The sequence below is a fragment of the Cyclopterus lumpus genome, chromosome 6, assembly GCF_009769545.1.
Source record: "Cyclopterus lumpus isolate fCycLum1 chromosome 6, fCycLum1.pri, whole genome shotgun sequence".
NCBI lineage: Eukaryota > Metazoa > Chordata > Actinopteri > Perciformes > Cyclopteridae > Cyclopterus > Cyclopterus lumpus.
In genome coordinates, this window is record NC_046971.1 from 10,816,586 (window position 1) to 10,844,446 (window position 27,861).

Consider the following 27,861-nt stretch of genomic DNA (forward strand, 5'->3'; position numbering starts at 1 on the left):
CCTTTTACAATACATTTAGTACCAGACACTCAAACAGTGTGGATAGCCCTGCAACATGTTGGATTTTCTTATTACAATATTGCTGTGGAATATTACCATTGCAAACAGCGCTTGTAATCTATTGTGCTTTGTGTTATGAGTTGTTCAGCAAAAACACTCTTCAAATTATTTCAACTGCTATGTCGAACCTTAAACAAATCTGCAAATGTGATAATAAAGATGCATTTAGAAAACCCATGGCAGTGTGACAGAACAGAGTGAAAGTGCTTTATTCAAAAACATTTGACAAAATTACAGTCTATTAACAGAAACATACACTTTGTCATGTAAGTTAATTTGGCTAGTTCTTCTGGCATTTTAAACGCATGCTTATTGCTGATGAGAATATCAAAAATGACAAGAAACCCCTCCTTGGTTGTAAAGTGGAGCTCTGTGTAAATTCACGCAAAGCTGACGAGGCTACAGCACACCATGGTGGAGAAGAAGGCAAGAGTCTCACTGTCCCCATTCACGGTTTCATTTGGGTAGTCTAAAGACAGAACAGTTGAAGAAGAAATATGTTATCTTTACTTTACTGGGATAATAACCACTTGCAACTATATGGGATGTACTATATGTTGGAGTGGTGCATTCAGGTCACCTGTTTCAAAGATGACATGATCAACGAGTGGTCTGTCACTGAGCTGTACGGATGTCCTGACCTCACGAGAACCGTGGCCGCTGGACACCTCAGCTCCCCAAAGTACTGGCTGCTCTCTGTGGAACACACAAGCACGAGGGAGGAGACAACAGCCTCTGTTAAAACTTCACCGTCGGGCCCTTCGGTGTTCAAAAAATACACAGAATCCAGTGGTTTTGAATCACATGACCACATAAGGAGAACTGTGTGGAAGCAAATGTCTTCCTCAAATTACGAGGCAAAACAAACCCCTTGAATGCATCTGAATACAATTGACTTGCTATTGAAAGGCATTTTTTTAAATTCATCAAATCATACCTGACGTAAAGTACAAATGGCTCACACCACCTTTTGTTTCACTTTGTTGACACTTTAGTGGGTGAAACAAATTACTATTTTGTGTTCAAACATGAATGTAAAGACAAACATCTCAATGTCGTTTACCATTTTCTTTTCTGATTTAATGAAGTGTGCAAAGGGTTGTATTCCTTACTTCTGGTAAAAATGGCTGATCAGTGCGGGTTTGATTTGCAGTTTGAATTCATGCTCCTCGTCATATGGGTGTGTTTTGTAGTGCTGCAAACATGACCTAAGAGGAAATAAAATGTACATTAATGACATATTTTGGAAAGGACATTTTGTACTCTTATTATTATACATTATTGGCAAAAAAAGGCAAATTAATTTACTGTGTGAGAAGGAAGAGCCGGTCGTAGGGCAGACACAGGAAAGTAGTGCAGATCTCTATTATTTCCAGGAGATGGTGCAGTTTTCTGAGTCGGATCACTTGCTCCTGCAGATCAACCTCTGTGCTCAAGTAATAACACTATGGAGTAAAATATTTAAACTTAGAATATGTTGTTAACAGTCATTACAAAATAGTTGTCAGTAAAACAGTCTTACCAAGTGGTTAAGAGTTGTCAATTCTTTACCTGAGGAAAAAATAAAAAGCAAATAGTAGAATATCAAAGCAAAGTTTGTGCTTTAGATTTTACTGTGAAACTTTCATTTCTCTGAGTCATACAGAGCTCCAGAGTGATATTTAGGAGGTTACCGATGAGGTAGTTAATGTAATCCTTTCTCATCTTGTCCAGACCCATCTCCAGCAGCATTTGGACAGGGGTGACGCCGGTGAGAGACACATGGTCAATCTGCTGGTGGTAGGACTGCAGGATGAGCTTGCTGAGGGAGCTGCTGCTGTCTCTGTGAATCTAGAGGGACAGAGACAAAACTAAAAAAATGACAAAAAACAACCCTCAATCTTTTCTCAGCCACGAACAGTTTTAAGAAGCTGCATCATTTCATACCCAGGGCTTGATGTCACCGTATCTTAGAGCTTCCGTGACCAATTTCAGGCAGTCTCCAATGTCTTGATATGAAGTCACACCTGTAATGAAAAACAAAATGGAGGAAAATGGTTGTCACTGTCTGTTTGTGAGGCAAGATCAAGTGAATCCTAGTTTCCTTAATAGAGGGGCTGACTCACTCTTTCTCATCCGATCCCACAGCTGCTCCACAAAGTCCAAATCCCCTCGTTCCAAGAAAGAGTTGAAAATGTCCGTCTCGGTTTTCGGCTTTGTGATCTTTAAGAAAAGATGAAGCAAGAAAGCTACCACATTTATTCTAAAATTAATGAATTTTGTGAAAAGTCTATCATACATCAGCTGTTTTGGCAGCCTTCTCCTGTAGTGTCTTTGCAGTATCCTGAAGCTCTGAAAAAAATTAAATAATAATAATATTAGTCTTAAAACTGTTAGCATTAAATCATAACAAATGTGCATTGACTTAAGAAAGCAGATACCTTCTAGGAAGGCCGTGGTCAGATTTACAGCTGACATGCTTTCCAAAGGCTCAACCCATTCAGTTTCACCAGTTCTCAAACCATTAGCAAGACTCTGAAATAACAGGAATCGGCTATATTTAGATGTCTATCTGTGTATTAATGCTCACGGTCATTCATGTTAGATTACTGTGGGACACAAACCTGAAGAAACTCTAGCTCCCTGTACATCTCATACATTGGGCTCCTCATGTTCATGCTGGCAACTTTGATATTCTGCACAAGTACACCAAATGTACCACTTTATTATGTATTTTAAACAGTATTACACAATGATTATATATATATATATATATATATATATAAATAAAGTAAGTATTTATGGTAGAAAAAGAGTATGTGAATGGTTCTTACCAGTGTTGCTATAGAGGACAGCGGTGGGGTCTCAAGGATACTCTCCACATGGCTCCATTTGAAATCCACTGTCACACTACTCTGTGACTCAATTATGGTGTTTTCCACAACAGTGGAGCCAAACAAGTTGAACCTGGCACTGCCTTTGATTGCCATCTGGAAGCATTGACGGATGTAAGTGAAAGAATATTCATTCCCACGGACTTATAAGAAAGGATGCACACTCACCGAGGTTGGATGGTGCCTTTTCTTGTGCTCTTGTTTGAGCTTGTCTAAGGTTATGAGAGATCCTTTGTCTACAGTTGAGCCTAACACATATTAAGTTGGAATTAAACAAAAGCCAGAAACATCAAAATCACACAGGAGTTAAAAAAAGATGTATGTTCGCGATACTGATAATGTTTATATGGATGCATTATTGAAAGCCTTTGGGCTCTACCTTTGCAGGTAACAGAGTATAATTTGACCCCAGACACTCTATTGCCCATGCAGACTGTTTCAGCTCCAAACCAGGTTGTTCCAGCTGGATCAGACATGTCACATCGGACCCACAGAGGGTGTAAGGCAGGGTTGTTGTCCACAGATGATACATTAGCATTTTGAGATAATGTATACCAAGACAGAAATTGCCTATAAAAAAATATTAAAAAATGCATTTTGATTGTTATCAACAGTGTATTAGTTACATTATGTAATCCTACGAGCACTTGCTTCATTTGATTGAAGTGTTAAACGTCTTAGTTGGTCACCTTGCTTTCATGATTGTGAGCGGCTGTGGACCCAATTCTGCCTGAAGAGCATTGGCATCAACATGATCATCAGCATCAGCATCATCATCGTTGTCAGTGCAGTTTGATGTTTCAGTCGTTGGTTGGTCATCAGGTTCATTTATTTTTGGAACCTTGAAAAACAAAGAAATAACACGGTCCAATAGTGAACGTTAGTGAGGTGTTTTAATACAACTGTATGAGAAAAGGGGTACCTGCAGGTATCTTGAGTTATATCCTTTGCTTTTACAGTGGTCTATGGTTAAATCTATGGTTCACAATTATGAGAATTTAACTGAACTCCAGGACTAAGGAAGGGATTCCTTCTAAGCCATGTGTGCCATCCCAAACCAACATCATCATGTCAAAAGAATCCTAAGTAACTGGTGATGTAGAAGAAGACCCAGACAACTAGAAATCATAGACTTCTGAAATGCAAGACAATGTCCATGTGTTTAATATCACATTACACAGTAGCACGTGTCTAGAGCTTACAGACACTGACTACATTCAATGAGTCACAGCAATAACTTCACTCACAACTTTTTGACAGATGAGGACTGGCTGGTTGCCACAGTACATATTCAGCACAGGGATTCTGTCTCCATTCATCTTTAACATTTGGATGTCCTCCTAAAACCAATCAGATACAGAGACACCATTGTTCATTACGGTGTAACACATGTATCTATACATACGCCATATTACAACGGATTTCAAATGTAATAATTACCTCATATGTACATGAATCGTTGCTTTCCTCATCTTGAAGAGCCCTTCGATCAAACGACACATAATACACAGAAATAAATCTCACCTCGGCAGGATAAGTATTTAGTGGTAATTAACGCAATCGGATAATTAACGTTAACATGTAACCTAGAGTTAAGCTGTAGGCGGACAACTCATCCAGTGCACAGCGTTCATTTGACTTTAAAAGCTACACAGAAAGTAAAACAAGTCAACTCACCGAAGAATATTATAAAACTCCTTCGCTCTGGATATCACCTTTGAGCCCATTACACAAGTGTACAGCAGATCACCTTTACAGAGGACCCAATACAAAAGAAGTTAACAGAGTTAAACTGGCTGCTAGGATGCTACTGTTGATATTTTGACTGTCGCGCGCTCACTCGGGCGGTGACGTCATACGGTCACAGGTCACGATTTTTTATCAGGATTATGCGTTTATATATCAGAAAGTAATGCAAAGTTAGCCAAGTGTTTCTATAGTCTCATGCATTGTAAAACGTTTTTTAATCAAATAATATTTAATGAAAGAAAATGTTACTAAGATAAAATAGTTCGGTCTTTACGTTCATACTGAGCCAACATGGCGTAAAGAAATAGTCCCATTTGAAGCAACTGCCTTTAATACATTTTTGTTTGTAGCATTTGATTGGAAATGCGAATGAAAATGTTTGATAGAATATTAGACAGTTTGTAATAAACGTGTCTTCACAGTAAGCAAAACAATCGTGAAAACCATCAGTCGGCGGAAGTGATATTCGTCGAGGCGGAGGCATAACGCATTTAAGGTAACGTACCAACTTCCTTTTCACTGTGGCCGCCATACCGTGAGCAGTGTGGTTCCCGGCGAGCCGAAAAATATTTCCCGAAAATGGTGAGAAAACACTCGGATTGTTATTAACATACTATGTAATACGGATGGTGTATCTGGTGACGTGTACTGATCAAATAAACCTTTGTCCGTTGTCTGTGCGATGCTTGAACTCAAATTTATGAGAACAGAGAGTGTGAAAGCTCCCGGCTAACGAAGCTAACACGAGGAGCCATTTTGGACGTGTAGCGTTCAACTCGGTTACACGTGTGCCTGTCGCCTCAGTGGTAGATCAGTAACACGTCAGTAGCACATCTGGCCTTTTTACAGGTCATTTAATGGTCTATTTTTCACGCAAGTACCAGATGTGAATATATGCTCATAACGGCGCTAACGCCATCTATGATTCGACAACTACGTTTTAGACTAGCTTGCTAATTACGTAGCTTAAACGAGCTAAGACCAAAAGCGACATATTTCTCCCAACAGTTTGTAAATAGGTTTTGTTAATGAGCTGTCACCTGTTGATATTGGCAGTCTAGTGCCACTGATTGTGACGTACCAGTTGAACAGACTTTTATCAAACTGGTTTTGACTTTGGTTAACAGTTTGTCGGCCTCGGCGTACAGGCTAGGCTGTTCGATGGCTTGTCCTAACCACATGTTTTAAGTGATTGACATTCGAGTATTCAATACGGTCTCAAATCCAACATAAAATATTTACCTGGATTTCATTGTTTGTTTTTTTTGTCTTAGGCGTGTGCTCGACCCCTGATATCGGTTTATTCCGAGAAAGGAGAAACTATTGGCAAGAATGTGGTCATGCCGGCTGTGTTCAAGGCTCCAATTCGCCCTGATGTTGTGAATTTTGTTCACACCAACATGCGCAAGAACAGTCGCCAGCCTTATGCAGTCAGTGAACTGGCAGGTGAGTGTATATGTCCAAGTGGACCGAGATCGCCCATCAGTTAATACAATATTTTAAGATGGTAACTGAGGACATGCATTCACAAATCGGATGTATTTTGTTTGTAATTCAGGTGTATACTTGTTTTATTACAGGCCACCAGACCAGTGCAGAGTCTTGGGGTACAGGAAGAGCTGTAGCCCGTATCCCCCGTGTGAGAGGTGGTGGTACTCACCGCTCTGGACAGGGTGCTTTTGGAAATGTATCCTTGTGATCAAAATGAAAAAGCATTAAATGTTCTACCTTTTTAAATAATATTGTGAAAACTCCGACAGCCACACAACTTGCAATGATGGTGTAATTTGCGACTGACTCTGTGACCAGTGACGGTATGCCTGCTGTCATATGCTGGCACAGATGGCTGACGAACATTGAGTCTGAGCAGGTATTACTTCGGTACTTGTGTTTTCATTCAGTAGTTGTCCAAACCTCCTTAACTTTGGTCTAGATGTGTCGTGGAGGACGCATGTTTGCCCCCACCAAAACCTGGCGTCGCTGGCACCGCAGAATCAATACAACCCAGAAGCGTTATGCCATCTGCTCTGCCGTGGCTGCCTCTGCAATTCCTGCTCTTGTGATGTCCAAAGGTAAGCATTTGTTGAGACTGGGAAGTATACAATTTAAAAATGTACATCTTTCTGTCATTAAATATTAGGTACATATTGAGGTGGTTACTATCTTTTAAAGAGGGGTTTGTCTTGCCATGATGGTGTAATTTGCGTCTGAGCCTGTGAACAGTGATGGTTGCCTACCGTCTTTAAGCTGTCACAAGGTATTGATGTGTCTTGAGTTCTGAGCAAGCTCTGGTAACACTAGTCTGTGACGCAGTGAGAAGACAATGGTTGACACGATTATCTGTCTGTTAGGACACCGCATCGAGGAAATCCCAGAGGTCCCGCTGGTGGTTGAAGACAAAGTTGAGAGCTACAAGAGAACCAAGGAGGCAGTGCTCCTGTTGAAGAAGCTGAAAGCCTGGAATGACATCAAGAAGGTAATCTATATTTTCTGTTGGCATGAATTAGAACTCTATTGGAGAACACATGATTTGAATTCGCTTTTTTACTTAGTCGCCTCAATTTGGGAGAAATCCTGTGTGCAAATTTCACGTGCGTAAAGATGAAATTGAAAACAATTAAAATGCTATGAGTAAAACTGGGAGATGTTTAGTATCAGTTATCTGATTCGCAAGTATATATCCGTTAAGCAGAGATCTTCGACTGAACTGATTTCTTTCAGTAGTATTAACTGATAACATTTCAGCCTGTGAAGTTGAGTATATATTAATGGTGTAGAGTAATGATATAATCTTTCTATTCCCAGGTCTATGCCTCTCAGCGCATGCGTGCTGGTAAGGGTAAGATGAGGAATCGCAGACGGATCCAACGCAGAGGACCATGCATAATCTACAACCAAGACTCCGGTGTCACCAAGGCCTTCAGAAATATCCCAGGTTTGTTATATTTGAATGATTCATTCCTGTTGTGTAAATGAATATGACCTCTAAATATTTAATAACTAAGCCATGTATAGTTCATATGCAAAGGTGTCTTGTATACTTGAATGACATAGCTAGAAATGCTGTACTGACCCTTTTTTAGTCCTGAATGATTTGACATTAGTAGTTATCAAAGTTTAGAAGTAAACTATTGGAAAAACCAGCAATAAGATAATTCAACCCGGTGAGTGTTTAATTATGCTGTTTTTTAAAGGCATCACTCTGCAGAACGTAAACAAACTGAACCTCCTGAGGCTTGCCCCTGGTGGTCATGTTGGACGCTTCTGCATCTGGACCGAGAGTGCTTTCCGCAAGCTGGATGAGCTGTACGGCACCTGGCGTAAACCTGCTACCCTGAAGAATGGTTACAAGTGAGTGTTAAACATCTCTCTGTTACACAAGTAAAACATGTCGATCACATCAGTGATGAGCTTCCACTTCATGGTCCGTGTTTTTGAAATTCTGTGATATTTAAAGAAGTTCTGAGTTTGAGCGTCAAAAGGCTTGGCAATTGGCTGTTTCCATCATTTTCAACATGATGAATTAAATTCATAATGCCGTGTTTCTTTCAGCCTGCCCATGCACAAGATGACCAACACCGACCTGAGCAGGATTCTGAAGAGTGAGGAGATCCAGAAGGCTCTTCGTACACCAATGTAAGCACTGCAGTCTTAACTTGAACATTAATTTTCTGCTTGTCAACTATGATGATGTTCCTACTTCAGGTCCGTGTTTCTGAATCCTGATTATATGGAAGTCCTGAGCAACGCATAAAGCCAATGATAAATTTGTAGTTAAGCGGAAGTTCCCAATTTTAAGACTTGGTTATTTTGTCATTGCAGCAAGACTATCAACCGCAGAGTCCTGAAGAAGAATCCTCTAAAGAACTTGAGGATAATGCTCAAACTGAACCCGTACGCCAAGACGGCAAGACGTAATGCCATCCTCAAGCATGACCCTACGGTAAGAACCAAAAACGAATTCATGTTGAAAGCAAAACTTGTTTAAACTTTAAATTGTTAATTACTTTGACATCTTGCTTGTTTGCTCCATAGATCAAGGCTAAGATGCTGAAACCCAAGAAGAAGCCTGCTAGGAAGGGAGCAGGAGCACCTGTCAAACCCAAGGCATAAATCTATACATGTCGACAAGAGTTCAGTGATTTAATAAATCATTTGTTTCAAATGTACGAGTCAGACCTGTAATTACACATTTTGTTTCGCAAGACTATTTATTTCACATAAGCTAACAGACTTAAATCTGCTGTTGCTAAATGACAAAAGGAAAAGAGGAAAATCAAGCACAGGTGGAGGAGCATTTGTCTTTATTCCATTATTTGAGCATTAGACAAAGATGGCTTTTCAGGCAGGCCTGCAATGTAGGCTAGCGAGCATTCAATACATGGATCATTTCACTTTGCCTGTAGGTTCGTACACTGACTGACTTGATTGCACAACTTTTAAACCCATTTAGTGATCAGTGTAAACGTGTTACCCATAACACCCCATTCATCAGAGGACCTTGTTGTGGGACTTGTAAACACAAACGGCCTCACGTTGCTGTAAAGTGGGTGTCACCGCCTGACTGATTCCAGTGGTACTGCACAACCAGCTGGCAAAGTCCACCTGCTCTTATTTTGGTGACTGCGTGAACCTAAAGAAGAAAAGTGCATGGTGAACTATCCCTTTAGTGCTGGTAAAGGTAAGATGGGGAGTCTCCAGCAGAGGACCATCTCCAACCAAGTCGCCGCTGTCTCAAGTCTTCTGCAATTTCTCAGGTGATTTTATTTGTTCAAATGTAGAAGTTATCACTTATGTAAATGATATCTGAACATTATTGTAATAGTCCTTAATACAAACAATGTTTTTTTTAATCTTGAGCAGGTATATCAAAAACTAACTTAATCGGCAGTAAAACTCTTTACACTTCTGAATCTTTTAGCATCTCTGTTTTAAACTAACTTTAAAATTAACTTTATTTAACCTGTGTGTAGTGCTTGTCCTGCCATGAAAGCATCACTGCAGAACAAACCTAACCTGAAGCTTGCTCCTGGTGGACATGTTGGACTCTTCTGCATGGATGAGCTGTACGGCACCTGGCGTAAACCTGCTTCCCTGAAGAATGGTTACAAGTGAGTGTTAAACATCTCTCTGTTACACAAGTAAAACATGTCGATCACATCAGTGATGAGCTTCCACTTCATGGTCCGTGTTTTTGAAATTCTGTGATATTTAAAGAAGTTCTGAGCGTCAAAAGGCTTGGCAATTGACTGTTTACATCATTTTCAACATGATGAATTAAATTCATAATGCCGTGTTTCTTTCAGCCTGCCCATGCACAAGATGACCAACACCGACCTGAGCAGGATTCTGAAGAGTAAGGAGATCAGAAGGCTCTTCGTACACCAATGTAAGCACTGCAGTCTTAACTTGAACATTAATTTTCTGCTTGTCAACTATGATGATGTTCCTACTTCAGGTCCGTGTTTCTGAATCCTGATTATATGGAAGTCCTGAGCAACGCATAAAGCCAATGATGAATTTGTAGTTAAGCAGAAGTTCCCAATTTTAAGACTTGGTTATTTTGTCATTGCAGCAAGAAGATCAACCGCAGAGTCCTGAAAAACTTGAGGACAATGCTCAAACAAGACGCCATGACGTCCTCAAGAATGACCCTGTGGTAAAAGATTAAGACTCGAAGCAAAACTTAGATGCTGAAACCCAAAGGCATAAATCTCTATAGTTGTCGACGAGAGTTAAGCGATTTAATAAATCATTCTTTTCAAACGTTTGATTCACAAGACCATTTATTTCACATAAGCTAACAGACTTAAATCTGCTGTCGCTTAATGACAAAAGGCAAAGAGGAAAATCAAGCACAGGTTGAGGAGCATTTTCATGATTCAATAATTTGAGCATCAGAAAAAGATGGCTTTTCAGGCAGGCCTGTAATGTAGGCTAGCAACCTGTTCAATACATAATTTAATTCACTTTGCCTGTAGGTTAGTACACTGACTAACCATTGATTGCACAACTTTTAGACCCAGGTGATATTTGTTCAAATGTTTAAGTTATCACTTTTGGGTAAATGATATCGGAACATTATCTTATTAGTCCTCAATACCCAACAATGTGATTTCTTTTTAAAAAAAAAAAAAAATATATATATATATATATATATATATATATATATATATATATATATATATATAAATAAATAAATAAAAAAACAATGGGCAGTAAAACTCTTTACACTTGTGAATCCTTTAGCATTTATGGATCCGTTTTAAACCAACTTTTAAAAAAGTAACATTTTAACCTGTGTGTATTGACTGTCCTGCCATGAAAGCATCACTGCAGAACAAACCTAACCTGAAGCTTGCTCCTGGTGGACATGTTGGACTCTTCTGCATGGATGAGCTGTACGGCACCTGGCGTAAACCTGCTTCCCTGAAGAATGGTTACAAGTGAGTGTTAAACATCTCTCTGTTACACAAGTAAAACATGTCGATCACATCAGTGATGAGCTTCCACTTCATGGTCCGTGTTTTTGAAATTCTGTGATATTTAAAGAAGTTCTGAGTTTGAGCGTCAAAAGGCTTGGCAATTGGCTGTTTACATCATTTTCAACATGATGAATTAAATTCATAATGCCGTGTTTCTTTCAGCCTGCCCATGTACAAGATGACCAACACCGACCTGAGCAGGATTCTGAAGAGTAAGGAGATCAGAAGGCTCTTCGTACACCAATGTAAGCACTGCAGTCTTAACTTGAACATTAATTTTCTGCTTGTCAACTATGATGATGTTCATACTTCAGGTCCGTGTTTCTGAATCCTGATTATATGGAAGTCCTGAGCAACGCATAAAGCCAATGATGAATTTGTAGTTAAGCAGAAGTTCCCAATTTTAAGACTTGGTTATTTTGTCATTGCAGCAAGAAGATCAGATGCAGAGTCCTGAAGAAGAACTTGAGGACAATGCTCAAACAAGACGCCATGACGTCCTCAAGAATGACCCTGTGGTAAAAGATTCAAGCTGGAAGCAAAACTTAGACGCTAAAGGAATCAAATCTCTATACTTGTCAACAAGAGTTAAGTAATTTAATAAATCATTTGTTTCAAATGTACGAGTCAGACCTGTAATTGCACATTTTGATTCGAAGACAATTTATTTCACATAAGCTAACAGACTTAAATCTGCTGTTGCTAAATGACAAAAGGCAAAGAGGAAAATCAAGCACAGGTGGAGGAGCATTTGTCTTTATTCCATTATTTGAGCATTAGACAAAGATGGCTTTTAGGCTAGCGAGCGTTCAATACATGGATCATTTCACTTTGCCTGTAGGTTCGTACACTGACTGACTTGATTGCACAACTTTTAAACCCATTTAGTGATCAGTGTAAACGTGTTACCCATAACACCCCATTCATCAGAGGACCTTGTTGTGGGACTTGTAAACACAAACGGCCTCACGTTGCTGTGAAGTGGGTGTCACCGCCTGACTGATTCCAGTGGTACTGCACAACCAGCTGGCAAAGTCCACCTGCTCTTATTTTGGTGACTGCGTGAACCTAAAGAAGAAAAGTGCATGGTGAACTATCCCTTTAGTGCTGGTAAAGGTAAGATGGGGAGTCTCCAGCAGAGGACCATCTCCAACCAAGTCGCCGTTCTCTCAAGTCTTCTGCAATTTCTGCACTTCTGAATCTTTTAGCATCTATGGATCTCGGTGTTAAACAAACTTTTAAAAAGTAACTTTATTTAACCTGTGTGTATTTACTGTCCTGCCATGAAAGCATCACTGCAGAACAGCCTCCTTTGCCGACCTCCTGATATCGGTTCATTTCTGAGAAAGGAGAAACTGTTGGCAAGAATGCCGGCTGTTCAATTCCCCCCCGATGTTTGGATTTTTGTGCACGCCAACATGCACCAGACCAGTGCAGAGTCTTGGGGTACAGGAAGAGCTGTAGCCCGTATCCCCCGTATGAGAGGTGGTGGTACTCACCGCTCTGGACAGGGTGCTTTTGGAAATGTATCCTTGTGATCAAAATGGAAACGCTTTAAATGTTCTACCTTTTTAAACAATATTGTGAAAACTCCGACAGCCACACAACTTGCAATGATGGTGTAATTTGCGACTGACTCTGTGACCAGTGACGGTATGCCTGCTGTCATATGCTGGCACAGATGGCTGACGAACATTGAGTCTGAGCAGGTATTACTTCGGTACTTGTGTTTTCATTCAGTAGTTGTCCATACCTCCTTAACTTTGGTCTAGATGTGTCGTGGAGGACGCATGTTTGCCCCCACCAAAACCTGGCGTCGCTGGCACCGCAGAATCAATACAACCCAGAAGCGTTATGCCATCTGCTCTGCCGTGGCTGCCTCTGCAATTCCTGCTCTTGTGATGTCCAAAGGTAAGCATTTGTTGAGACTGGGAAGTATACAATTTAAAAATGTACATCTTTCTGTCATTAAATATTCATAGGTACATATTGAGGTGGTTACTATCTTTTAAAGAGGGGTTTGTCTTGCCATGATGGTGTAATTTGCGTCTGAGCCTGTGAACAGTGATGGTTGCCTACCGTCTTTAAGCTGTCACAAGGTATTGATGTGTCTTGAGTTCTGAGCAAGCTCTGGTAACACTAGTCTGTGACGCAGTGAGAAGACAATGGTTGACACGATTATCTGTCTGTTAGGACACCGCATCGAGGAAATCCCAGAGGTCCCGCTGGTGGTTGAAGACAAAGTTGAGAGCTACAAGAGAACCAAGGAGGCAGTGCTCCTGTTGAAGAAGCTGAAAGCCTGGAATGACATCAAGAAGGTAATCTATATTTTCTGTTGGCATGAATTAGAACTCTATTGGGGAACACATGATTTGAATTGGCTTTTTTACATATTACTGTTGGGTAAATGGGTATAAGACCTCTAAATGTGTAATGCCTAAAACAATGTTTAGTTTACATGCAACATATTATGTAAACTTGAACTGCATAGCTGAAATCATTTAGGTCTTTTTTAGTCCTGAATGATTTGGCATCAGTGGCGATCAAAGTTTTGAAGTAGACTTTTGAGCAACTATTGGAAAAACCAGCAACAAGATGATTTAACCCGGTGAGTGTTTAATTATTATGCTGTATTTTAAAGGCATCACTCTGCAGAACGTAAACAAACTGAACCTCCTTAAGCTTGCTCCTGGTGGTCACATTGGACTCTTCTGCATGGATGAGCTGTACGGCACCTGGCGTAAACCTGCTACCCTGAAGAGCGGTTACAAGTGAGTGTTAAACATCTCTCTGTTACACAAGTAAAACATGTTGATCACATCAGTGATGAGCTTCCACTTCATGGTCCGTGTTTTTGAAATTCTGTGATATTTAAAGAAGTTCTGAGTTTGAGCGTCAAAAGGCTTGGCAATTGGCTGTTTCCATCATTTTCAACATGATGAATTAAATTCATAATGCCGTGTTTCTTTCAGCCTGCCCATGTACAAGATGACAAACACCGACCTGAGCAGGATTCTGAAGAGTGAGGAGATCAGAAGGCTCTTCGTACACCAATGTAAGCACTGCAGTCTTAACTTGAACATTAATTTTCTGCTTGTCAACTATGATGATGTTCCTACTTCAGGTCCGTGTTTCTGAATCCTGATTATATGGAAGTCCTGAGCAACGCATAAAGCCAATGATGAATTTGTAGTTAAGCGGAAGTTCCCAATTTTAAGACTTGGTTATTTTGTCATTGCAGCAAGAAGATCAGATGCAGAGTCCTGAGGAAGAACTTGAGGACAATGCTCAAACTGAACCCTCAAACAAAGACGTGATGACTGTAAAAGATAGCAAAACTTAGACGCTAAAGGCATCATAAATCTCTATACTTGTCGACAAGAGTTCAGTGATTTAATAAATCATTCTTTTCAAACGTTTGATTCACAAGACCATTTATTTCACGTAAGCTAACAAAGACTTAAATCTGTAGCTAAAGGCAAAGAGGAATATCAAGCACACGGGTTGAGCAGCATTTGAGCATTAGAAAAATACTTTTCAGGCAGTCCTTCAATGTAGGCCGAAGACTTGTTTAATACATAGATATTTCACTTGGTATTTAGGTTTGTACGTTGAATATAGAACCTTGATTGCACAACTTTTAAACCCATTTAGTGATCAGTGTAAACGTGTTACCCATAACACCCCATTCATCAGAGGACCTTGTTGTGGGACTTGTAAACACAAACGGCCTCACGTTGCTGTGAAGTGGGTGTCACCGCCTGACTGATTCCAGTGGTACTGCACAACCAGCTGGCAAAGTCCACCTGCTCTTATTTTGGTGACTGCATTGTGAACTATCCCTTTAGTGCTGGTAAAGGTAAGATGGGGAGTCTCCGGCAGAGGACCATCTCCAACCAAGTCGCCGCTGTCTCAAGTCTTCTGCAATTTCTCAGGTGATTTATTTGTTCAAATGTAGAAGTTATCACTGTTATGTAAATGATATCTGAACATTATCTTTATAGTCCTTAATACCTTCATTTAACCTGTGTGTATTGACTGTCCTGCCATGAAAGCATCACTGCAGAACAAACCTAACCCGAAGCTTGCTCCTGGTGGTCATGTTGGACTCTTCTGCATGGATGAGCTGTACGGCACCTGGTGTAAACCTGCTACCCTGAAGAATGGTTACAAGTGAGTGTTAACATCTCTCTGTTACACAAGTAAAACATGTCGATCACATCAGTGATGAGCTTCCACTTCATGGTCCGTGTTTTTGAAATTCTGTGATATTTAAAGAAGTTCTGAGCGTCAAAAGGCTTGGCAATTGACTGTTTCCATCATTTTCAACATGATGAATTAAATTCATAATGCCGTGTTTCTTTCAGCCTGCCCATGTACAAGATGACCAACACCGACCTGAGCAGGATTCTGAAGAGTAAGGAGATCAGAAGGCTCTTCGTACACCAATGTAAGCACTGCAGTCTTAACTTGAACATTAATTTTCTGCTTGTCAACTATGATGATGTTCCTACTTCAGGTCCGTGTTTCTGAATCCTGATTATATGGAAGTCCTGAGCAACGCATAAAGCCAATGATGAATTTGTAGTTAAGCGGAAGTTCCCAATTTTAAGACTTGGTTATTTTGTCATTGCAGCAAGAAGATCAGATGCAGAGTCCTGAAGAAGAACTTGAGGACAATGCTCAAACAAGACGCCATGACGCCCTCAAGAATGACCCTGTGGTAAAAGATTCAAGCTGGAAGCAAAACTTAGTTGCTGAAACACAAAAGCATAAATCTCTACCTTTGTCGACAAGAGTTGAGTGATTTAAAAAAAAAAAAATTTAAAAAAAAAAGATTGTTGTGTACTTTTATTTAATAAAATATTATTTTCAAACGTTTGATTCACAAGACTATTTATTTCACACAAGCTAACAAAGACTTACATCTGTTGGCGCTAAAGGACAAAAGGCAAAGGGGAATATCAAGCACACAGGTTGAGCAGCATTTGTCATGATAAAAGTATTTGAGCATTAGAAAAAGATGGCTTTTCAGGCAGCCCTGCAATGTAGGCCAAAGAGTTCAATACAGATAATTTCACTTGGCGTGTAGGTTTGTACACTGAATATACAACTATTGATTGCACAACTTTTAAACCTATTTATTGATCAGTATAAACACATACTTGACTCATAACAACCCATTCATCAGAGGACCGTGGGATTTGTTGTAAACATTGCCTCACATTGCTGTACTGTGGGTGGGTGTCACCGGCTGATTGAGTCCAATGGTGCTGCACAACCAGCCTGCAAAGTCCACCTGCTCTGCTTCAGACAGTTTGATGAACGAATGCACCTGAAGGAAAAAAGGTGTAAGGCGGCTCCCAAAGGTGAACATAAACATGTAGGGAATAGACATAACGCTGAGTTTGAACACTCACCATCATCTGTTTCAGGTCTGCTCTCTCTGCAGGATTCTTTATCAAACTGCATTGGAGACAGTGTAATGCATTTTAAAACCACTAGGTGGCAGAAAGTGTCAGGCAAGTGGCTATTCCAACACTGTTTGAATTTATTTCTCATACATACCATTTGTTCACAAAGTCTTGAAATTCAGAGCCGAATATTCCAGGCAGCTTTGGTGGAGGCTGAAAGGGAAAAGGTCCAGTCAGCTCTCAATGGAACGGTATCACAAAGTACATCATTAAACGGGTATGTTCATCTCAGGATGTGGTTATATAATCGGCACACTCACCTCATTGACTATGTAATCAAGCAGCTCAAATATAGCCATTGGTGGTCTGTCAGGTCCGTATGCTGGGGGGAATAAAAACTAATTAGAGCTTCTTTAATAATTAAACCTCATCACTCAAGGTCACCAATAGATGTCACTTCATGCTGTCCTTGTTTTATTCCAACAGATCCGTTGAAATGTTTTTTTTTAAACTGACCAGCGTCATGTCAGACTTACAGCTGCCTGGTCGCCCGGGGGGCTGTGGCTGTGGGGAGGACTCGCTGCAGGCTGCCTCCCCTTCTACTGGGAAGCCAAAAATCTTTTCCAGTTCCTTAGCATCAGGCGGTGGGATGGGGAAGCGCCCGATTGCCATTTCCACCAGGGACAGACCCATACTCCAGATGTCCGACTGAACAGAGTAATGGGTTCCCTGTAAACGCTCTGGCTGCACAACACACATGTAATATCACTATTACAGCCATGTGTGGATTGTGTCATTAGAAAGTGTTGCAAACAGGCAAACGCAAAACTGAAAGATTCCTTAGTGGTTTGTGATATTTGTTGCAGTGGGGGTGTGTGTGTGTTGGCCCAACTATAAACATAGTTCATGCTGAAAAGGTATTCGGCCCACTTGACCATCTAGTCAGAGTTGATTTGTGAGTCATCAGAATTGGGACTTGAGGACTCTAGTTGCCAACCACATTACATGTGACGGTTCGTAATGTTCGTAATTCCTAATGTGTGAATGACTGCTGAAGGAATTTTAACTCACCGACATGTAGGATCGGGTGCCCACGAAGGAGTTGGCCATGGAGTCGATGAGCTGTCCGCTCACTCCAAAGTCGCACAGCTTGATTTCACCGCGGGAATTCACGAGGATGTTGGAAGGCTTGACATCTGAAAGAGGAACATGCAGTATATGTATATTCAAGAGGACATGGTTGGCAAATATTCAACACAGAACATTACACAAAAAAAACAGGCTGCTGCAAAGGTTGAGTGGATGTTGTAACATTTAATGTCATCAATCATATGTACAACACAAAGATCTAGTCTATAAATCTCGGATATGGACCTCAATACTGTCTTCATTAATAAACATAAAGGTCTTGTAAAGGGACAACCTTATAACATCTTTTAGTATTAAAATAATTACCTCTGTGCATGATCTTGTGTTTCTCCCTCAGGTAGGCGAGTCCTTTAATGACCTGAAAAGACAAATATTGCTTATCAGTGTAGTATAATTTCAGATTATATAAAAGACACGATGTATTAGTTCAGGGTTGAACATAATTTTATATCCCAAAACAAATATAGCTGTAGTGGGACGACCAGAGCACGAAACTGGCAGTGGAGGTGTTGGAGCTACCCACAGCGATGCTGACTTTGCCAAGGATCTGCTCCGGGATCTTGCCAGCCTTCTTCAGCGACTGGTCCAGGGAGCCGCCGTCCTACAGCCAGCAGGGAAGGGAAACATGAAGAGCCTCTACTGAAAGGACTCTTTGAAATTCAAAAATATCATTTAAACAAAAAAAAGGAGTTTCTTTCAATATTAATGAGATTGTACATGGAAGGAAAAGCCCCGTCTACAAAGCAGCGCTCGGAGTGAATGCTGTATAAACACACTGGGAGCCAGAACTTATTAAAGATGAGTACCATATGCTCCATGCAGATGCTGATTTCGCCGTCGCTGTAGAAAGCCCCGTAGAAGCCCACAATGTAGGGGGAATTACACTCGTGCAGCACCTGCAGCTCCCTAATGATCTGGTTCCTGATGGCAGGTTTGATCTCCAGGTGGATCAGCTGGAACACAGCAGACATCAAGCTGTATTTATTTTCTCATATCACATGGAACATAATGTATTATATAAACATAATAGGAGATCTTTATAGAACATAATATCCTACATATGTTATAATTAAAAAATGATCACGTTTTCCAAACATTGATGATAGCCTGTAACAAATCATTGCCTGGCTGACAAACTGAAGAAGAGAACTATCTTTATTATATATCATGGCTGTAATTCCAGTTTTTAAGCCCTACCTACGCCAAACCTTGAGGGCCACAGCTCACCTTCCTCGCCATGATCAGACCAGAGGGTCTGTGGGAGACCTTGAAGACGACTCCGCCGTTGCCGGCCCCCAGCTCACAGATCTTCTCAAAGTCATCGTCCTTCAGCTCTCCCACCTTCTGCTTCTGTGTCAGAAAGGCCTCCAGGCGTTTCCGCTGCTGCTCATCCAGCTCAAGCTCTTCTAATTTCTTCTGCAGTGCCTCCAAATTTGTTCTTAGAAAGAAGATGGAGAGAAAGATGAGTCATTCATATATTATTAATGTACTCTGTTTATAGAGAGTGCCTTGAGCACATTCAGACAGAACTCTTGCAGATGATCTTTCCTGGCAGTACCGGCTGTCCAGATCTACTGTGTCTCCCATTTTATTGAAACTTTGGAGGAAAGATGGAGCTTTGTGTGACAACTACGTTACTCGGGGAACAATTAACCTGCAGAAAGACAGAAAGGGTCACAGGGTGTGTGTCAGTATTTATTCCCAGATCCCAGTGTGAGGAAGCTTAGAGATCCTCCGCACGCTGGTGGCTCTCTCCTGGCTCTGTTGTCATGGCAATGCATTTCCTTGAGAAATCAATTGTGGAGCAAACTCTTCTGAGATGCTTCTCTTTGACCTCTTCTTCCCCTCCCACTCTGCTCTCTCTAAACACTGCAATACTGCAACGCAAAGCCAACCAAAGCCTGTTTTATTACCTTGTGATGCAAAGACCAGTGAGTTGTATTGTTATCCCGCACACGAGCAAGCACAGATAGTGAGTACGTAAGGGAGGGAAAAGGTACACCAGAGGTTGTATATGGTTTACTTCCTTGTTTATGACGCTACATCTGCGGAGTCTATGTCCTCCTCTGAACATCGTAGGGAAACAGGAAACTTGCTCAACCACTTGTGTGCCGGGTAAGTCCACGGCTTCCTCGAGGTCCAACACTTGGGTTACGCAAGTGTGGTTTGCACTCAGTTGCAAAGAAAAGGTGTTATTGTCCGGGAATAAGCACAACATAGCTATGCAACAATTATAACGTGCAGTATTTTTCCATTACAACTTCATATGCCCGCAAGTGTACAAGCTACTGTAAAGTGTCCCATCTTTAGCTTTTACTACAAACGGAATCGTTAGTTGAAGTGCTAGTTTCACATTCGCATGCTTATCTGACCATAATAAGATGGTTTTCTTTATTCTTTGTTGAAAATCTTTGAACAGAATAACGACTCGGTTGAGAGCAGTTATAGCAGGAAAGTACACCCTTCTCTCTGCTGCTCCACTACACAGCAAAGAGAGGGTTTAAGTGGATTTATTTTTGACAGTAGGCCTGCATATCCATGGAGACCAAGTGCTGAGGTGCAGTTGGTTGTGGGTAGCGTGGGCGCTTTGTCGACAAGAGCTGAAGGTGGAGGAGGCTGGAGATGCTGAGAAGAGGAGCAGCCTGACATAACACGTGTGAAGGACTACAACAGCTACACTCTGCCCCCCCCCCCCCACCGAAGTGAGCACGATGCTGGCCTTTGTGCTCCATCCACACAACGTCCAAGGACACCTCATGGATCTTATATATAAAAGACACCATACTTCCACAGCTTGCTACAAAGCGCCGGAAAGAAGATGACATCTCTGTTTTGCAGTGTAGCTTCTGTGACACTATTAGTTATTCAGCTGAAATAAATCAAACCAGATCCATTTAAGAGGCTGCAGCGGTGAGGCCTCCCTTCAACACGGCTGTGAATGTGCTTCTTTCCCACCAAACCTATAACATGGTTCACAGTGGACTGAAAGGGGTTCAAGGGAAATAGGTCATCATAACATCCTGGCTTTTTTAATACAGAGGACTTTGATTGTAGCTTTTACAACACTGACTTCTATTAGTTAAACTCAGGGGAAATGCACATAAATAGCATAGTTTGATGTATTACAAGGAAGGCATGATTGCATTTTCAAAAGATTTTATTCTGCTAGACAAATCAATAGTGTTTAAAATGAAGGGAAATTAATGCTTTTGCAACTGAGCGTGCACATCTACGGAATTATAGGCAACAGCTTGAGTCCATTTTTACTTCGAAGCAGATTATGTCATTTATATACTATCACTGCAACAGGAAATAAACGGGGACACATTTAAAAAGGCAAATCCTTTGTGGTAAAACAGGATATAGTAAGTGGAATCCAACCAATGAAGAATCAGCATCTCAAACTATGGTCGGTTATGCGGTTTGGGTTAATTTTCTTCAAGCCGATGCAAAAGAATGAAATGCAACACTTTTCCGAATAAAAAGTTATAAAAGATGCAGATCGTAGGATTGTATCCAGGATTTTAACAAATGGCAAATTGCCCGAAGAGGTCTATCCAGAACAGGTTGTATTTTATTTGTTCTCAGATCTCCTCTGATAATATTACATGCTTGGCTGGCATTATGTGGGCCACTCAGTACACTACTCACATGGCTGCCAGCCATTTCACGCTGAGAGAGCGTTTTGCAGGCTGTAATGGCAATTCCTTTTCAACAGAGTGGAATGGTCTGGTTTCAATAAGAGGCTCATCGATTGCATTATGCTCCTCTGCACCCAACATGCAACACCTGCGCTGCCATATGAGCATCAGATCCTCCCGGTCCAAAATCCAAATAATGTGCTAATTTATGTATCTGTTCTGATCATTTTATCCCCTCATTCTATTCAAAACAACGGCTGGGTATTCTTTAGTGTATGCAACAGTATTGGTATTGTATTATGAGACTAGGTGCCATCTGGGATCTAACATCCTTTTACAGAACAATGTTTACTGAACACATGTCACAGGAGAAAAATGTGCAAATGTTTAAATTTATGTTGGTTGATTTCCATTTAGCTGTTTCACCTTAAGGCTCCTGGTAATGTGCATGCAGCCTGAATCACTGCCATTGCTTATTGGGACACTTACAGAACAGAACAGGTCATCTATAATGTGTTAAATTACACCTGTGCTTTTAATACTATGACAAATCAAAATGTTTGCTGTGAAAAAGGCCTTTCGGGTGGAACTACGCTGAGAATCAAATGAGGTCATTAAACTCAGTGAGCCAATAAGAAGGACAAAGATTGTAAGTTGAGAAGAGAAGCAATCAGCCGAAATACAAAGCACCTGTAGAACATAACCTTGGCTGTGTACTTGTTTACTACATGGTCACCTAGTAATAATTCAGCGACACTGTTTCAATACAATTTTTTGGGATTTGTAGCGAATACTTAAAGAATAACAGACTGAGTTCTGACAAACTGCAAACATTGGACAGCTGAAGCCTAATTTGTTGATTTTTGTTGCCTCCCAGACAAAGATAACCTTTAGTTTGACATTGTAAGAACCCACATAGGCCTCTTCCTCCAATCTCCAAGCCCAAAACATCCACACCCATCCTATTATACCACATGTGGAGCGATGCAGCTCTTTAAATTCAGGCCTTTCCTTCACTGCTCTGCAAATATTTGGCAAAGCTCCAGCTCTCCACAAATAAATAACCTATGCATCTTTTGGTTAATGGAAAATTTGAAAATATTACACTGTCGGTTAAAATATATTTGTTTTACACTTTTGTTAGTGGCCATCCATACAACCTCCCTATAATACAGAGAGTTCAGATGGCCATTGGTAGTAAAACATATTTGGTTCCTGTGGCATCTGACATACAACATCAATATTTTAATACAATAAAATATAATGTAACTGTATAACATTCCCTTTTCATGTGGGCGTAGAGGAGTTTGGTTTTATGCAGTGTTATGTAACAAAATGTGTCCAGAGTGTGAGGGACAATTGTGTGCCTGCAGACCCGTCATCCACCATCACTGGCCTGAAATGAGGACCGCTGAGCGTGTGGACGCAGATAAAACTGTCTTTCCAAGGAAAAGAGGTGCAGCATGGCGTTCTGTCAGCAGTGTGTCAGCCTGACAGTCACAGTGCACAATACAGACATTGTGAGTTCCCTCAATGGCAGAAACTTCCAAATGTGTGATTCAGAGTTCCTGATTGTCGCTTCATTGCGACATGCTGCTCCTCACCTGCTACAGCTCAGCTCCACCCACACATGATGACACATACACACCAAGCCAAGGCACAACTCCTTCTGTGATGGTTCTCCTGTGAGAATGTAATAATAACCTGCATATGTGTTTTGGTCGGTCAGTCAAAATAAAAGCAATTTGAAGACGTTACCAAGCTTTACAAATACCCCCCCTTTCCTAACATTACATAGGCTAAACAAATAATCGATAAGTCTAGAAAATACGAGGCAGGTTTATTGAAAAATAATTCTGCAGCTCAATGAATTTGAACTAAAATGCTCAGCTCACGAAAGCGACACCTAAATGTTTAAAGTGTATTCATTGCAAAAGACACAAATGGACTTCAGATGTATGATCTCATGATGAAACAATGAAATATTCCACCTCGACATCACATCAGAAAGCCATGCCATCACGAGGGAAGACATGTTATGTAACTCTCTTCTCAACTGCTGCAGCTCGCTGCTGGACCGCTTTGTCTCTGTGAACCGAGAACTAGAGCAAAGAGTCACAACTGTTTATTTTCTCCATTACTGTGTTTATGTCTGACGGTGGCGCGAACAGGGCCGACGCAAAACTTCTCCAACACACAGAAATACTATTCTACACGACGGTTCCCTGCAAAGGTCAGTCTCTGACTAATGGACGACCCATCCGTGACCCCACGAGGAGATGACCTGAGCGCTGCACGCTTGTTTACGGCAGACACACAGGTGCTACTCATTTCGTTAACGATGGCTCAGTTCCATCAAGTGTCATGCCAGCAGCACGCAGGATGTAGCTCACCTCGATGGAATGCAGTCATGAAGTTATTAATAAGCTGTGCTTCTCCTGCATGCCGAAAGGGTCTTCTGTGACTATGATGATGATGATGATGATGATGATGATGAAGCACTATAACATGGTCTATTCATGGAAGCAAGTAAACTAATTATTTGTTCATTAGAAATGTTTGGAATGTTTTAGCAGTTGCAATATTTAGTGTAAGCCAGTACAGGGAATGATAAGTTGATGAACAGAAAGAGTTTGATAGACCACAAATGTGTCGGCATTGATCGACAGAAAAATTAATCTGCAAATATTATGATAGGAGATTAATCATGCGAGTCATTTGTCAAAAATGTTTTTTTTATAATTTATTATTTTGTTCGATTCTAAATGATTTATTGATGAAAATTACTTTCATCTCCACTGCTCATCAGACATTAGACATCACACTATTTCACACTATAATCAATTATTGCATTTATTAAAAACAACTCAATATATAAATCGATAACAATGAAAGTGTATACCTTAGTGCGTGGGCTTGCGTGGGCGTACACACACACACACACACACACACACACACACACACACACACACACACACACACACACACACACACACCTGTGTGTCTCATATTAAACAGAAGACACAAGCTCACACACACTGTAAAGGAGTTGGTTATTCAGATGTCACTGTAGTTGTCACGAGCCTTTATAGCACATTTATTGAATGTGAATCTGATATAAACGATCGATCCGAGAGCTCTTATCAATATTCCCCATTCAACAGTCTGAACATCAGAAGTAGATGAATATTGACACTCACTCTGTGGCTCCGGTGCCGTTGATAGTGTTTCCATCGGGGATCGGGTTGAGTTGGATCGGCTCCGGCTTCCTTCTCTTCTGCATGTTAGAGACAACAAGAAGCAAACTGGTGCAGAAAGACACGAGCTGCAGCAGGATGAATGGAAACCCCGGAGAAAAAGAGCTCTGCTATCAGGACACAGTCGACAGAGACGGACAGAATAAGACACACAGCTGTGCAGCCATGAGCTGGAGGGGCTGATGTTCTTGTTAATGGGTGGATGTGAAGGATCCGGGAGATGCAACGTCACAAAAATATTTACATTCGTCTTCCGGACGGCATGGTTGTGCTTGGGACAGCGCCCCCTCTGCTGGTGATGGATGGTATTACCATCAGCGGTGGAGATGAAAGTAGCAATACTACAGTGTAGAAATACTCTGTTACAAGTAAAATATATATTAGCATACACATATAAATGACTCACTTTGCATAATGGGCTATTACAGAATAATGTAGTTTATAATATTGAATGATATTAATTAATTTATTGTTGTAAAAATAACTAATGCTAACAGGTACAAGATTGTCTGCTCAAAAATGGTATGCTTTCATGTGGTTCAAAATAAATGAAATGCACATTTGGATGTTTTATCACAACAAATCATAACAATATGAATAAAGCTGAAACCTGTATATTTCTCATAAAATCTAATAATTTTATTCAGGATCTCTCATCCCACCATTATATTCCCTTACATTTTTAATTATTCAAAATCCAGAATAACATCAAACGCCAAAGAGAATGTCTTAGTCAAATTAAATGTGAAGGGCATCAAGAGTTTACTTTCATGAGTTGTGTGTGTGTGTAATTAGTATTCAAATAGTGTAAATGCTGTTAATAAAGGAAACTCCTGTGAACATATTTGAAGACCACTTCTATTGATTCATTTAATGTCATTCATATCTATTTAGGATGGAATATATTTATGATCAGTGGACAATAAACACCATTTAAGTTCCCATTTTGAGTGAAACGATTTCAAATGGAACAATAAATCCTGTGATATCTTCTGTGCAGGTTCTGTATTTCAGTCTCAAATCACTAAGGATGCAGTGTCTGATTTCACCCGCAGCAATACCCTCCCTTCTTTAATACTTATCCTTTACACATTTGGTATCTTTTATTATTGTTGACACTCTGTGGCTGGTGATGATTCTTTTTTATATTATACACATGGTTGGACATTTACAGGAACTCAGGCTTCTGCTAAACAGTCCAAGCTTCCTTTTCTTTTTCCATCAATGCCCTGCCTACCATTTATACACTTACAAATATAACAGATCCCTAACGGCTTTTGCATATAAAAAAGCTCTTCTATCAGGATGAATCTCTGAACATTAAAACGATTTGAACAGAACGTAATGATTTTTTTAGACTCTCTAATCTATTCTCTCTTTAATTTAGGACACATACCGTATCAGTCAGACAGTTTGACCTCTGTGTAAAAGATGAATGAGAACTATGAATGGTTTCACCTGTTGGACAGGAGCCCATCACCGTCCTTCCCTTTAGTTAATGATGTCTCAGCTGTCAGCCCGACCCTACCCTGCAGATTAGTCATCAAGCACAACTTGAAACTGGCTGCCATTTTTACAATCTGCTCTAAAGTCCCTACACATTTTCCTGACAGACACAAGGCCACTGAGCCGTGCCTGGTTTACCAAAAGCATCTTACTGCCAAAATCATCTTTTTCTCCATAAACCAAGACTGACAGAGAGGAAAGATTGGTTGTGTCTTTTCTCGAGCCCATGAACAGGAACCGTGTGAATTCTAAGTTGCTTTTGACAAATTGGGTTGTGGGCACTCAAGCATATTAGACCTGACTACAATCCCCCCAATGGACCATAAAACATCTACACCAGTGGTTTTCCTTCCTGGGCATCGAGGAGTTGCAAGAACTGTAGATATTGCTTTGTATTAAGGGTTCAAAAGCTGACATGGCTGAGAACTACTGATCTATACTCTCAAAAAGAGTGTTGTTTCCACTACATTTGATGTGTAAGCAAGGGGTCTTCCATGCTCAGTGGGAGGCGTTGCAGTTATTCATCTTTTGGGCCATTCCTATGTTTTACATATTTTTAAAAGCAGGCTACATCAAATTGTGGTTTTCAAAAAGAAGTAAATCACAATATAAACAATAATTATATAAATATAATTTTGATATATAATATCCATCCATCCATCCATCCATTTTCAATACCGCTTATCCTCATTAGAGGCTGAAGAAGTATATCTGTAGTCAAAGTATGTGCAAAAGATGGAACTTTTAAGTAAAGGTAGGAACATAACAACACATCCATCCATCCATCCATTTTCAATACCGCTTATCCTCATTAGGGTTGCGGGGGCGCTGGAGCCTATCCCAGCTGACATAGGGCGAAGGCAGGGGACACCCTGGACAGGCCGCCAGTCCATCGAGGGCACATGTAGGGACATACAACAATTCACTCTCACATTCACACCTATGGGCAATTTAGAGATCAATTAACCTGCAGCATGTCTTTGGACTGTGGGAGGAAGCCGGAGAGCCCAGAGAGAACCCACGCTGCCACAGGGAGAACATGCAAACTCCACACAGAAGGACCGCTCCGTCCGGGAATCGAACCCGCGGCCCTCTTGCTGTGAGGCGACAGTGCTAGCCACTACACCACCGTGCAGCCGATATATAATATTTGATATATATATATATATATATATATATATATATATATATATATATATATATATATATATATATATATATATATATATATATATATATATATATATATATAAGTATATAAGTAAAAAAGACTGAATTAGCATTACAGTTCATTCAACTTGGAATCTGTATTATATTATGTAAACAACTCCCTTCCCTCCCCTCTCACCAACCCTAATGGGTTCAATGTTAATGAATATTTACATACACAATATGATGCCAGACTTTGAAAGTGGTTATTGAAGTAAAGATTATGCTGTCTCAAGTGCTCCCTTCCAGGCTCTCTGCACCTTTGGGCTCATGGATTCTTGCCATAAATTACTCCATTATCAATACATATGCACTGCACCAATAATAAAGCAAACGTTTATGGATGCTTTCATTTAGCTACGAGCATTCTTTTTGCATTCTAATGTTCTCTGAGACGTGTTTGAGTTCAAGTTAGAGTCATCACTTAACAACATTACTTGTCTTGAGCAAGGAAAAAGCGATCAAATCAAGAAATTATTATATTTTCTAATATTTGTTTACTCCCATCGATTGGTTTT

General features: G+C 40.5%; 4 protein-coding genes, 14 non-coding genes and 1 pseudogene across 20 annotated transcripts; 17 read left to right on the plus strand and 2 right to left on the minus strand.

Moving 5' to 3' along the window:
• Nucleotides 1–237: 237 nt before the first annotated feature.
• zwilch (zwilch kinetochore protein) lies at nt 238–4,796 on the minus strand. Of its 2 annotated transcripts, XM_034536053.1 has the most exons (18): nt 4,611–4,796; nt 4,374–4,416; nt 4,181–4,273; nt 3,623–3,774; nt 3,313–3,503; nt 3,102–3,181; nt 2,874–3,029; nt 2,664–2,735; nt 2,481–2,574; nt 2,339–2,391; nt 2,166–2,262; nt 1,987–2,066; nt 1,734–1,890; nt 1,583–1,611; nt 1,369–1,505; nt 1,173–1,268; nt 641–756; nt 238–529 (listed from the first exon to the last, which is right to left on the minus strand). In XM_034536053.1, the coding sequence occupies exons 1-18, from the start codon at nt 4,658–4,660 to the stop codon at nt 441–443; spliced, it is 1,785 nt and encodes a 594-aa protein (XP_034391944.1). In that variant the 5' UTR covers nt 4,661–4,796; the 3' UTR covers nt 238–440. The 2 variants fall into 2 exon arrangements, with proteins under 2 accessions (XP_034391944.1, XP_034391945.1); XM_034536054.1 differs by lacking the exons at nt 4,181–4,273; nt 4,374–4,416 and having other exon boundaries at nt 4,611–4,735.
• Nucleotides 4,797–5,137: 341 nt separating this feature from the next.
• rpl4 (ribosomal protein L4) lies at nt 5,138–8,851 on the plus strand. The gene is made up of 10 exons (XM_034536057.1): nt 5,138–5,264; nt 5,957–6,128; nt 6,263–6,369; nt 6,616–6,754; nt 7,034–7,158; nt 7,488–7,617; nt 7,877–8,033; nt 8,235–8,318; nt 8,505–8,625; nt 8,718–8,851. Exons 1-10 carry the CDS (start codon nt 5,262–5,264, stop codon nt 8,793–8,795), a joined length of 1,116 nt encoding a protein of 371 aa, XP_034391948.1. The 5' UTR covers nt 5,138–5,261; the 3' UTR covers nt 8,796–8,851.
• On the plus strand, nt 6,453–6,551 carry LOC117732926. Its single transcript, XR_004609660.1, has one exon. It is a non-coding gene; the product is annotated as a small nucleolar RNA SNORD16 (small nucleolar RNA).
• Nucleotides 6,867–6,966, plus strand: LOC117732928. The gene has a single exon (XR_004609662.1). It is a non-coding gene; the product is annotated as a small nucleolar RNA SNORD16 (small nucleolar RNA).
• LOC117732914 lies at nt 8,081–8,152 on the plus strand. The gene has a single exon (XR_004609649.1). It is a non-coding gene; the product is annotated as a small nucleolar RNA SNORD18 (small nucleolar RNA).
• LOC117732921 lies at nt 8,362–8,429 on the plus strand. The gene has a single exon (XR_004609655.1). It is a non-coding gene; the product is annotated as a small nucleolar RNA SNORD18 (small nucleolar RNA).
• A 122-nt stretch (nt 8,852–8,973) lies between the features above and the next one.
• Nucleotides 8,974–12,178, plus strand: LOC117732849 (60S ribosomal protein L4-like). The gene is made up of 6 exons (XM_034536058.1): nt 8,974–9,439; nt 9,656–9,793; nt 9,989–10,031; nt 11,112–11,128; nt 11,330–11,412; nt 11,599–12,178. The coding sequence occupies exons 1-6, from the start codon at nt 9,333–9,335 to the stop codon at nt 11,622–11,624; spliced, it is 414 nt and encodes a 137-aa protein (XP_034391949.1). The 5' UTR covers nt 8,974–9,332; the 3' UTR covers nt 11,625–12,178.
• Nucleotides 9,841–9,912, plus strand: LOC117732917. The gene has a single exon (XR_004609652.1). It is a non-coding gene; the product is annotated as a small nucleolar RNA SNORD18 (small nucleolar RNA).
• On the plus strand, nt 10,115–10,182 carry LOC117732922. The gene has a single exon (XR_004609656.1). It is a non-coding gene; the product is annotated as a small nucleolar RNA SNORD18 (small nucleolar RNA).
• On the plus strand, nt 11,176–11,247 carry LOC117732915. The gene has a single exon (XR_004609650.1). It is a non-coding gene; the product is annotated as a small nucleolar RNA SNORD18 (small nucleolar RNA).
• On the plus strand, nt 11,456–11,523 carry LOC117732925. Its single transcript, XR_004609659.1, has one exon. It is a non-coding gene; the product is annotated as a small nucleolar RNA SNORD18 (small nucleolar RNA).
• Nucleotides 12,179–12,237: 59 nt separating the features above from the next.
• On the plus strand, nt 12,238–14,582 carry LOC117732850 (annotated as a pseudogene).
• LOC117732927 lies at nt 12,777–12,875 on the plus strand. Its single transcript, XR_004609661.1, has one exon. It is a non-coding gene; the product is annotated as a small nucleolar RNA SNORD16 (small nucleolar RNA).
• On the plus strand, nt 13,194–13,293 carry LOC117732929. The gene has a single exon (XR_004609663.1). It is a non-coding gene; the product is annotated as a small nucleolar RNA SNORD16 (small nucleolar RNA).
• LOC117732916 lies at nt 13,986–14,057 on the plus strand. The gene has a single exon (XR_004609651.1). It is a non-coding gene; the product is annotated as a small nucleolar RNA SNORD18 (small nucleolar RNA).
• LOC117732923 lies at nt 14,266–14,333 on the plus strand. The gene has a single exon (XR_004609657.1). It is a non-coding gene; the product is annotated as a small nucleolar RNA SNORD18 (small nucleolar RNA).
• Nucleotides 14,580–24,843, minus strand: map2k1 (mitogen-activated protein kinase kinase 1). Of its 2 annotated transcripts, none has more exons than XM_034536055.1 (11): nt 24,572–24,843; nt 18,958–19,168; nt 18,537–18,683; nt 18,254–18,331; nt 18,037–18,088; nt 17,653–17,777; nt 17,118–17,325; nt 16,902–16,963; nt 16,736–16,794; nt 16,588–16,633; nt 14,580–16,502 (listed from the first exon to the last, which is right to left on the minus strand). In XM_034536055.1, exons 1-11 carry the CDS (start codon nt 24,652–24,654, stop codon nt 16,389–16,391), a joined length of 1,185 nt encoding a protein of 394 aa, XP_034391946.1. In that variant the 5' UTR covers nt 24,655–24,843; the 3' UTR covers nt 14,580–16,388. The 2 variants fall into 2 exon arrangements, with proteins under 2 accessions (XP_034391946.1, XP_034391947.1); XM_034536056.1 differs by having other exon boundaries at nt 16,068–16,502; nt 17,118–17,289; nt 24,572–24,813.
• On the plus strand, nt 15,387–15,458 carry LOC117732918. Its single transcript, XR_004609653.1, has one exon. It is a non-coding gene; the product is annotated as a small nucleolar RNA SNORD18 (small nucleolar RNA).
• Nucleotides 15,661–15,728, plus strand: LOC117732924. Its single transcript, XR_004609658.1, has one exon. It is a non-coding gene; the product is annotated as a small nucleolar RNA SNORD18 (small nucleolar RNA).
• Nucleotides 24,844–27,861: the final 3,018 nt, after the last annotated feature.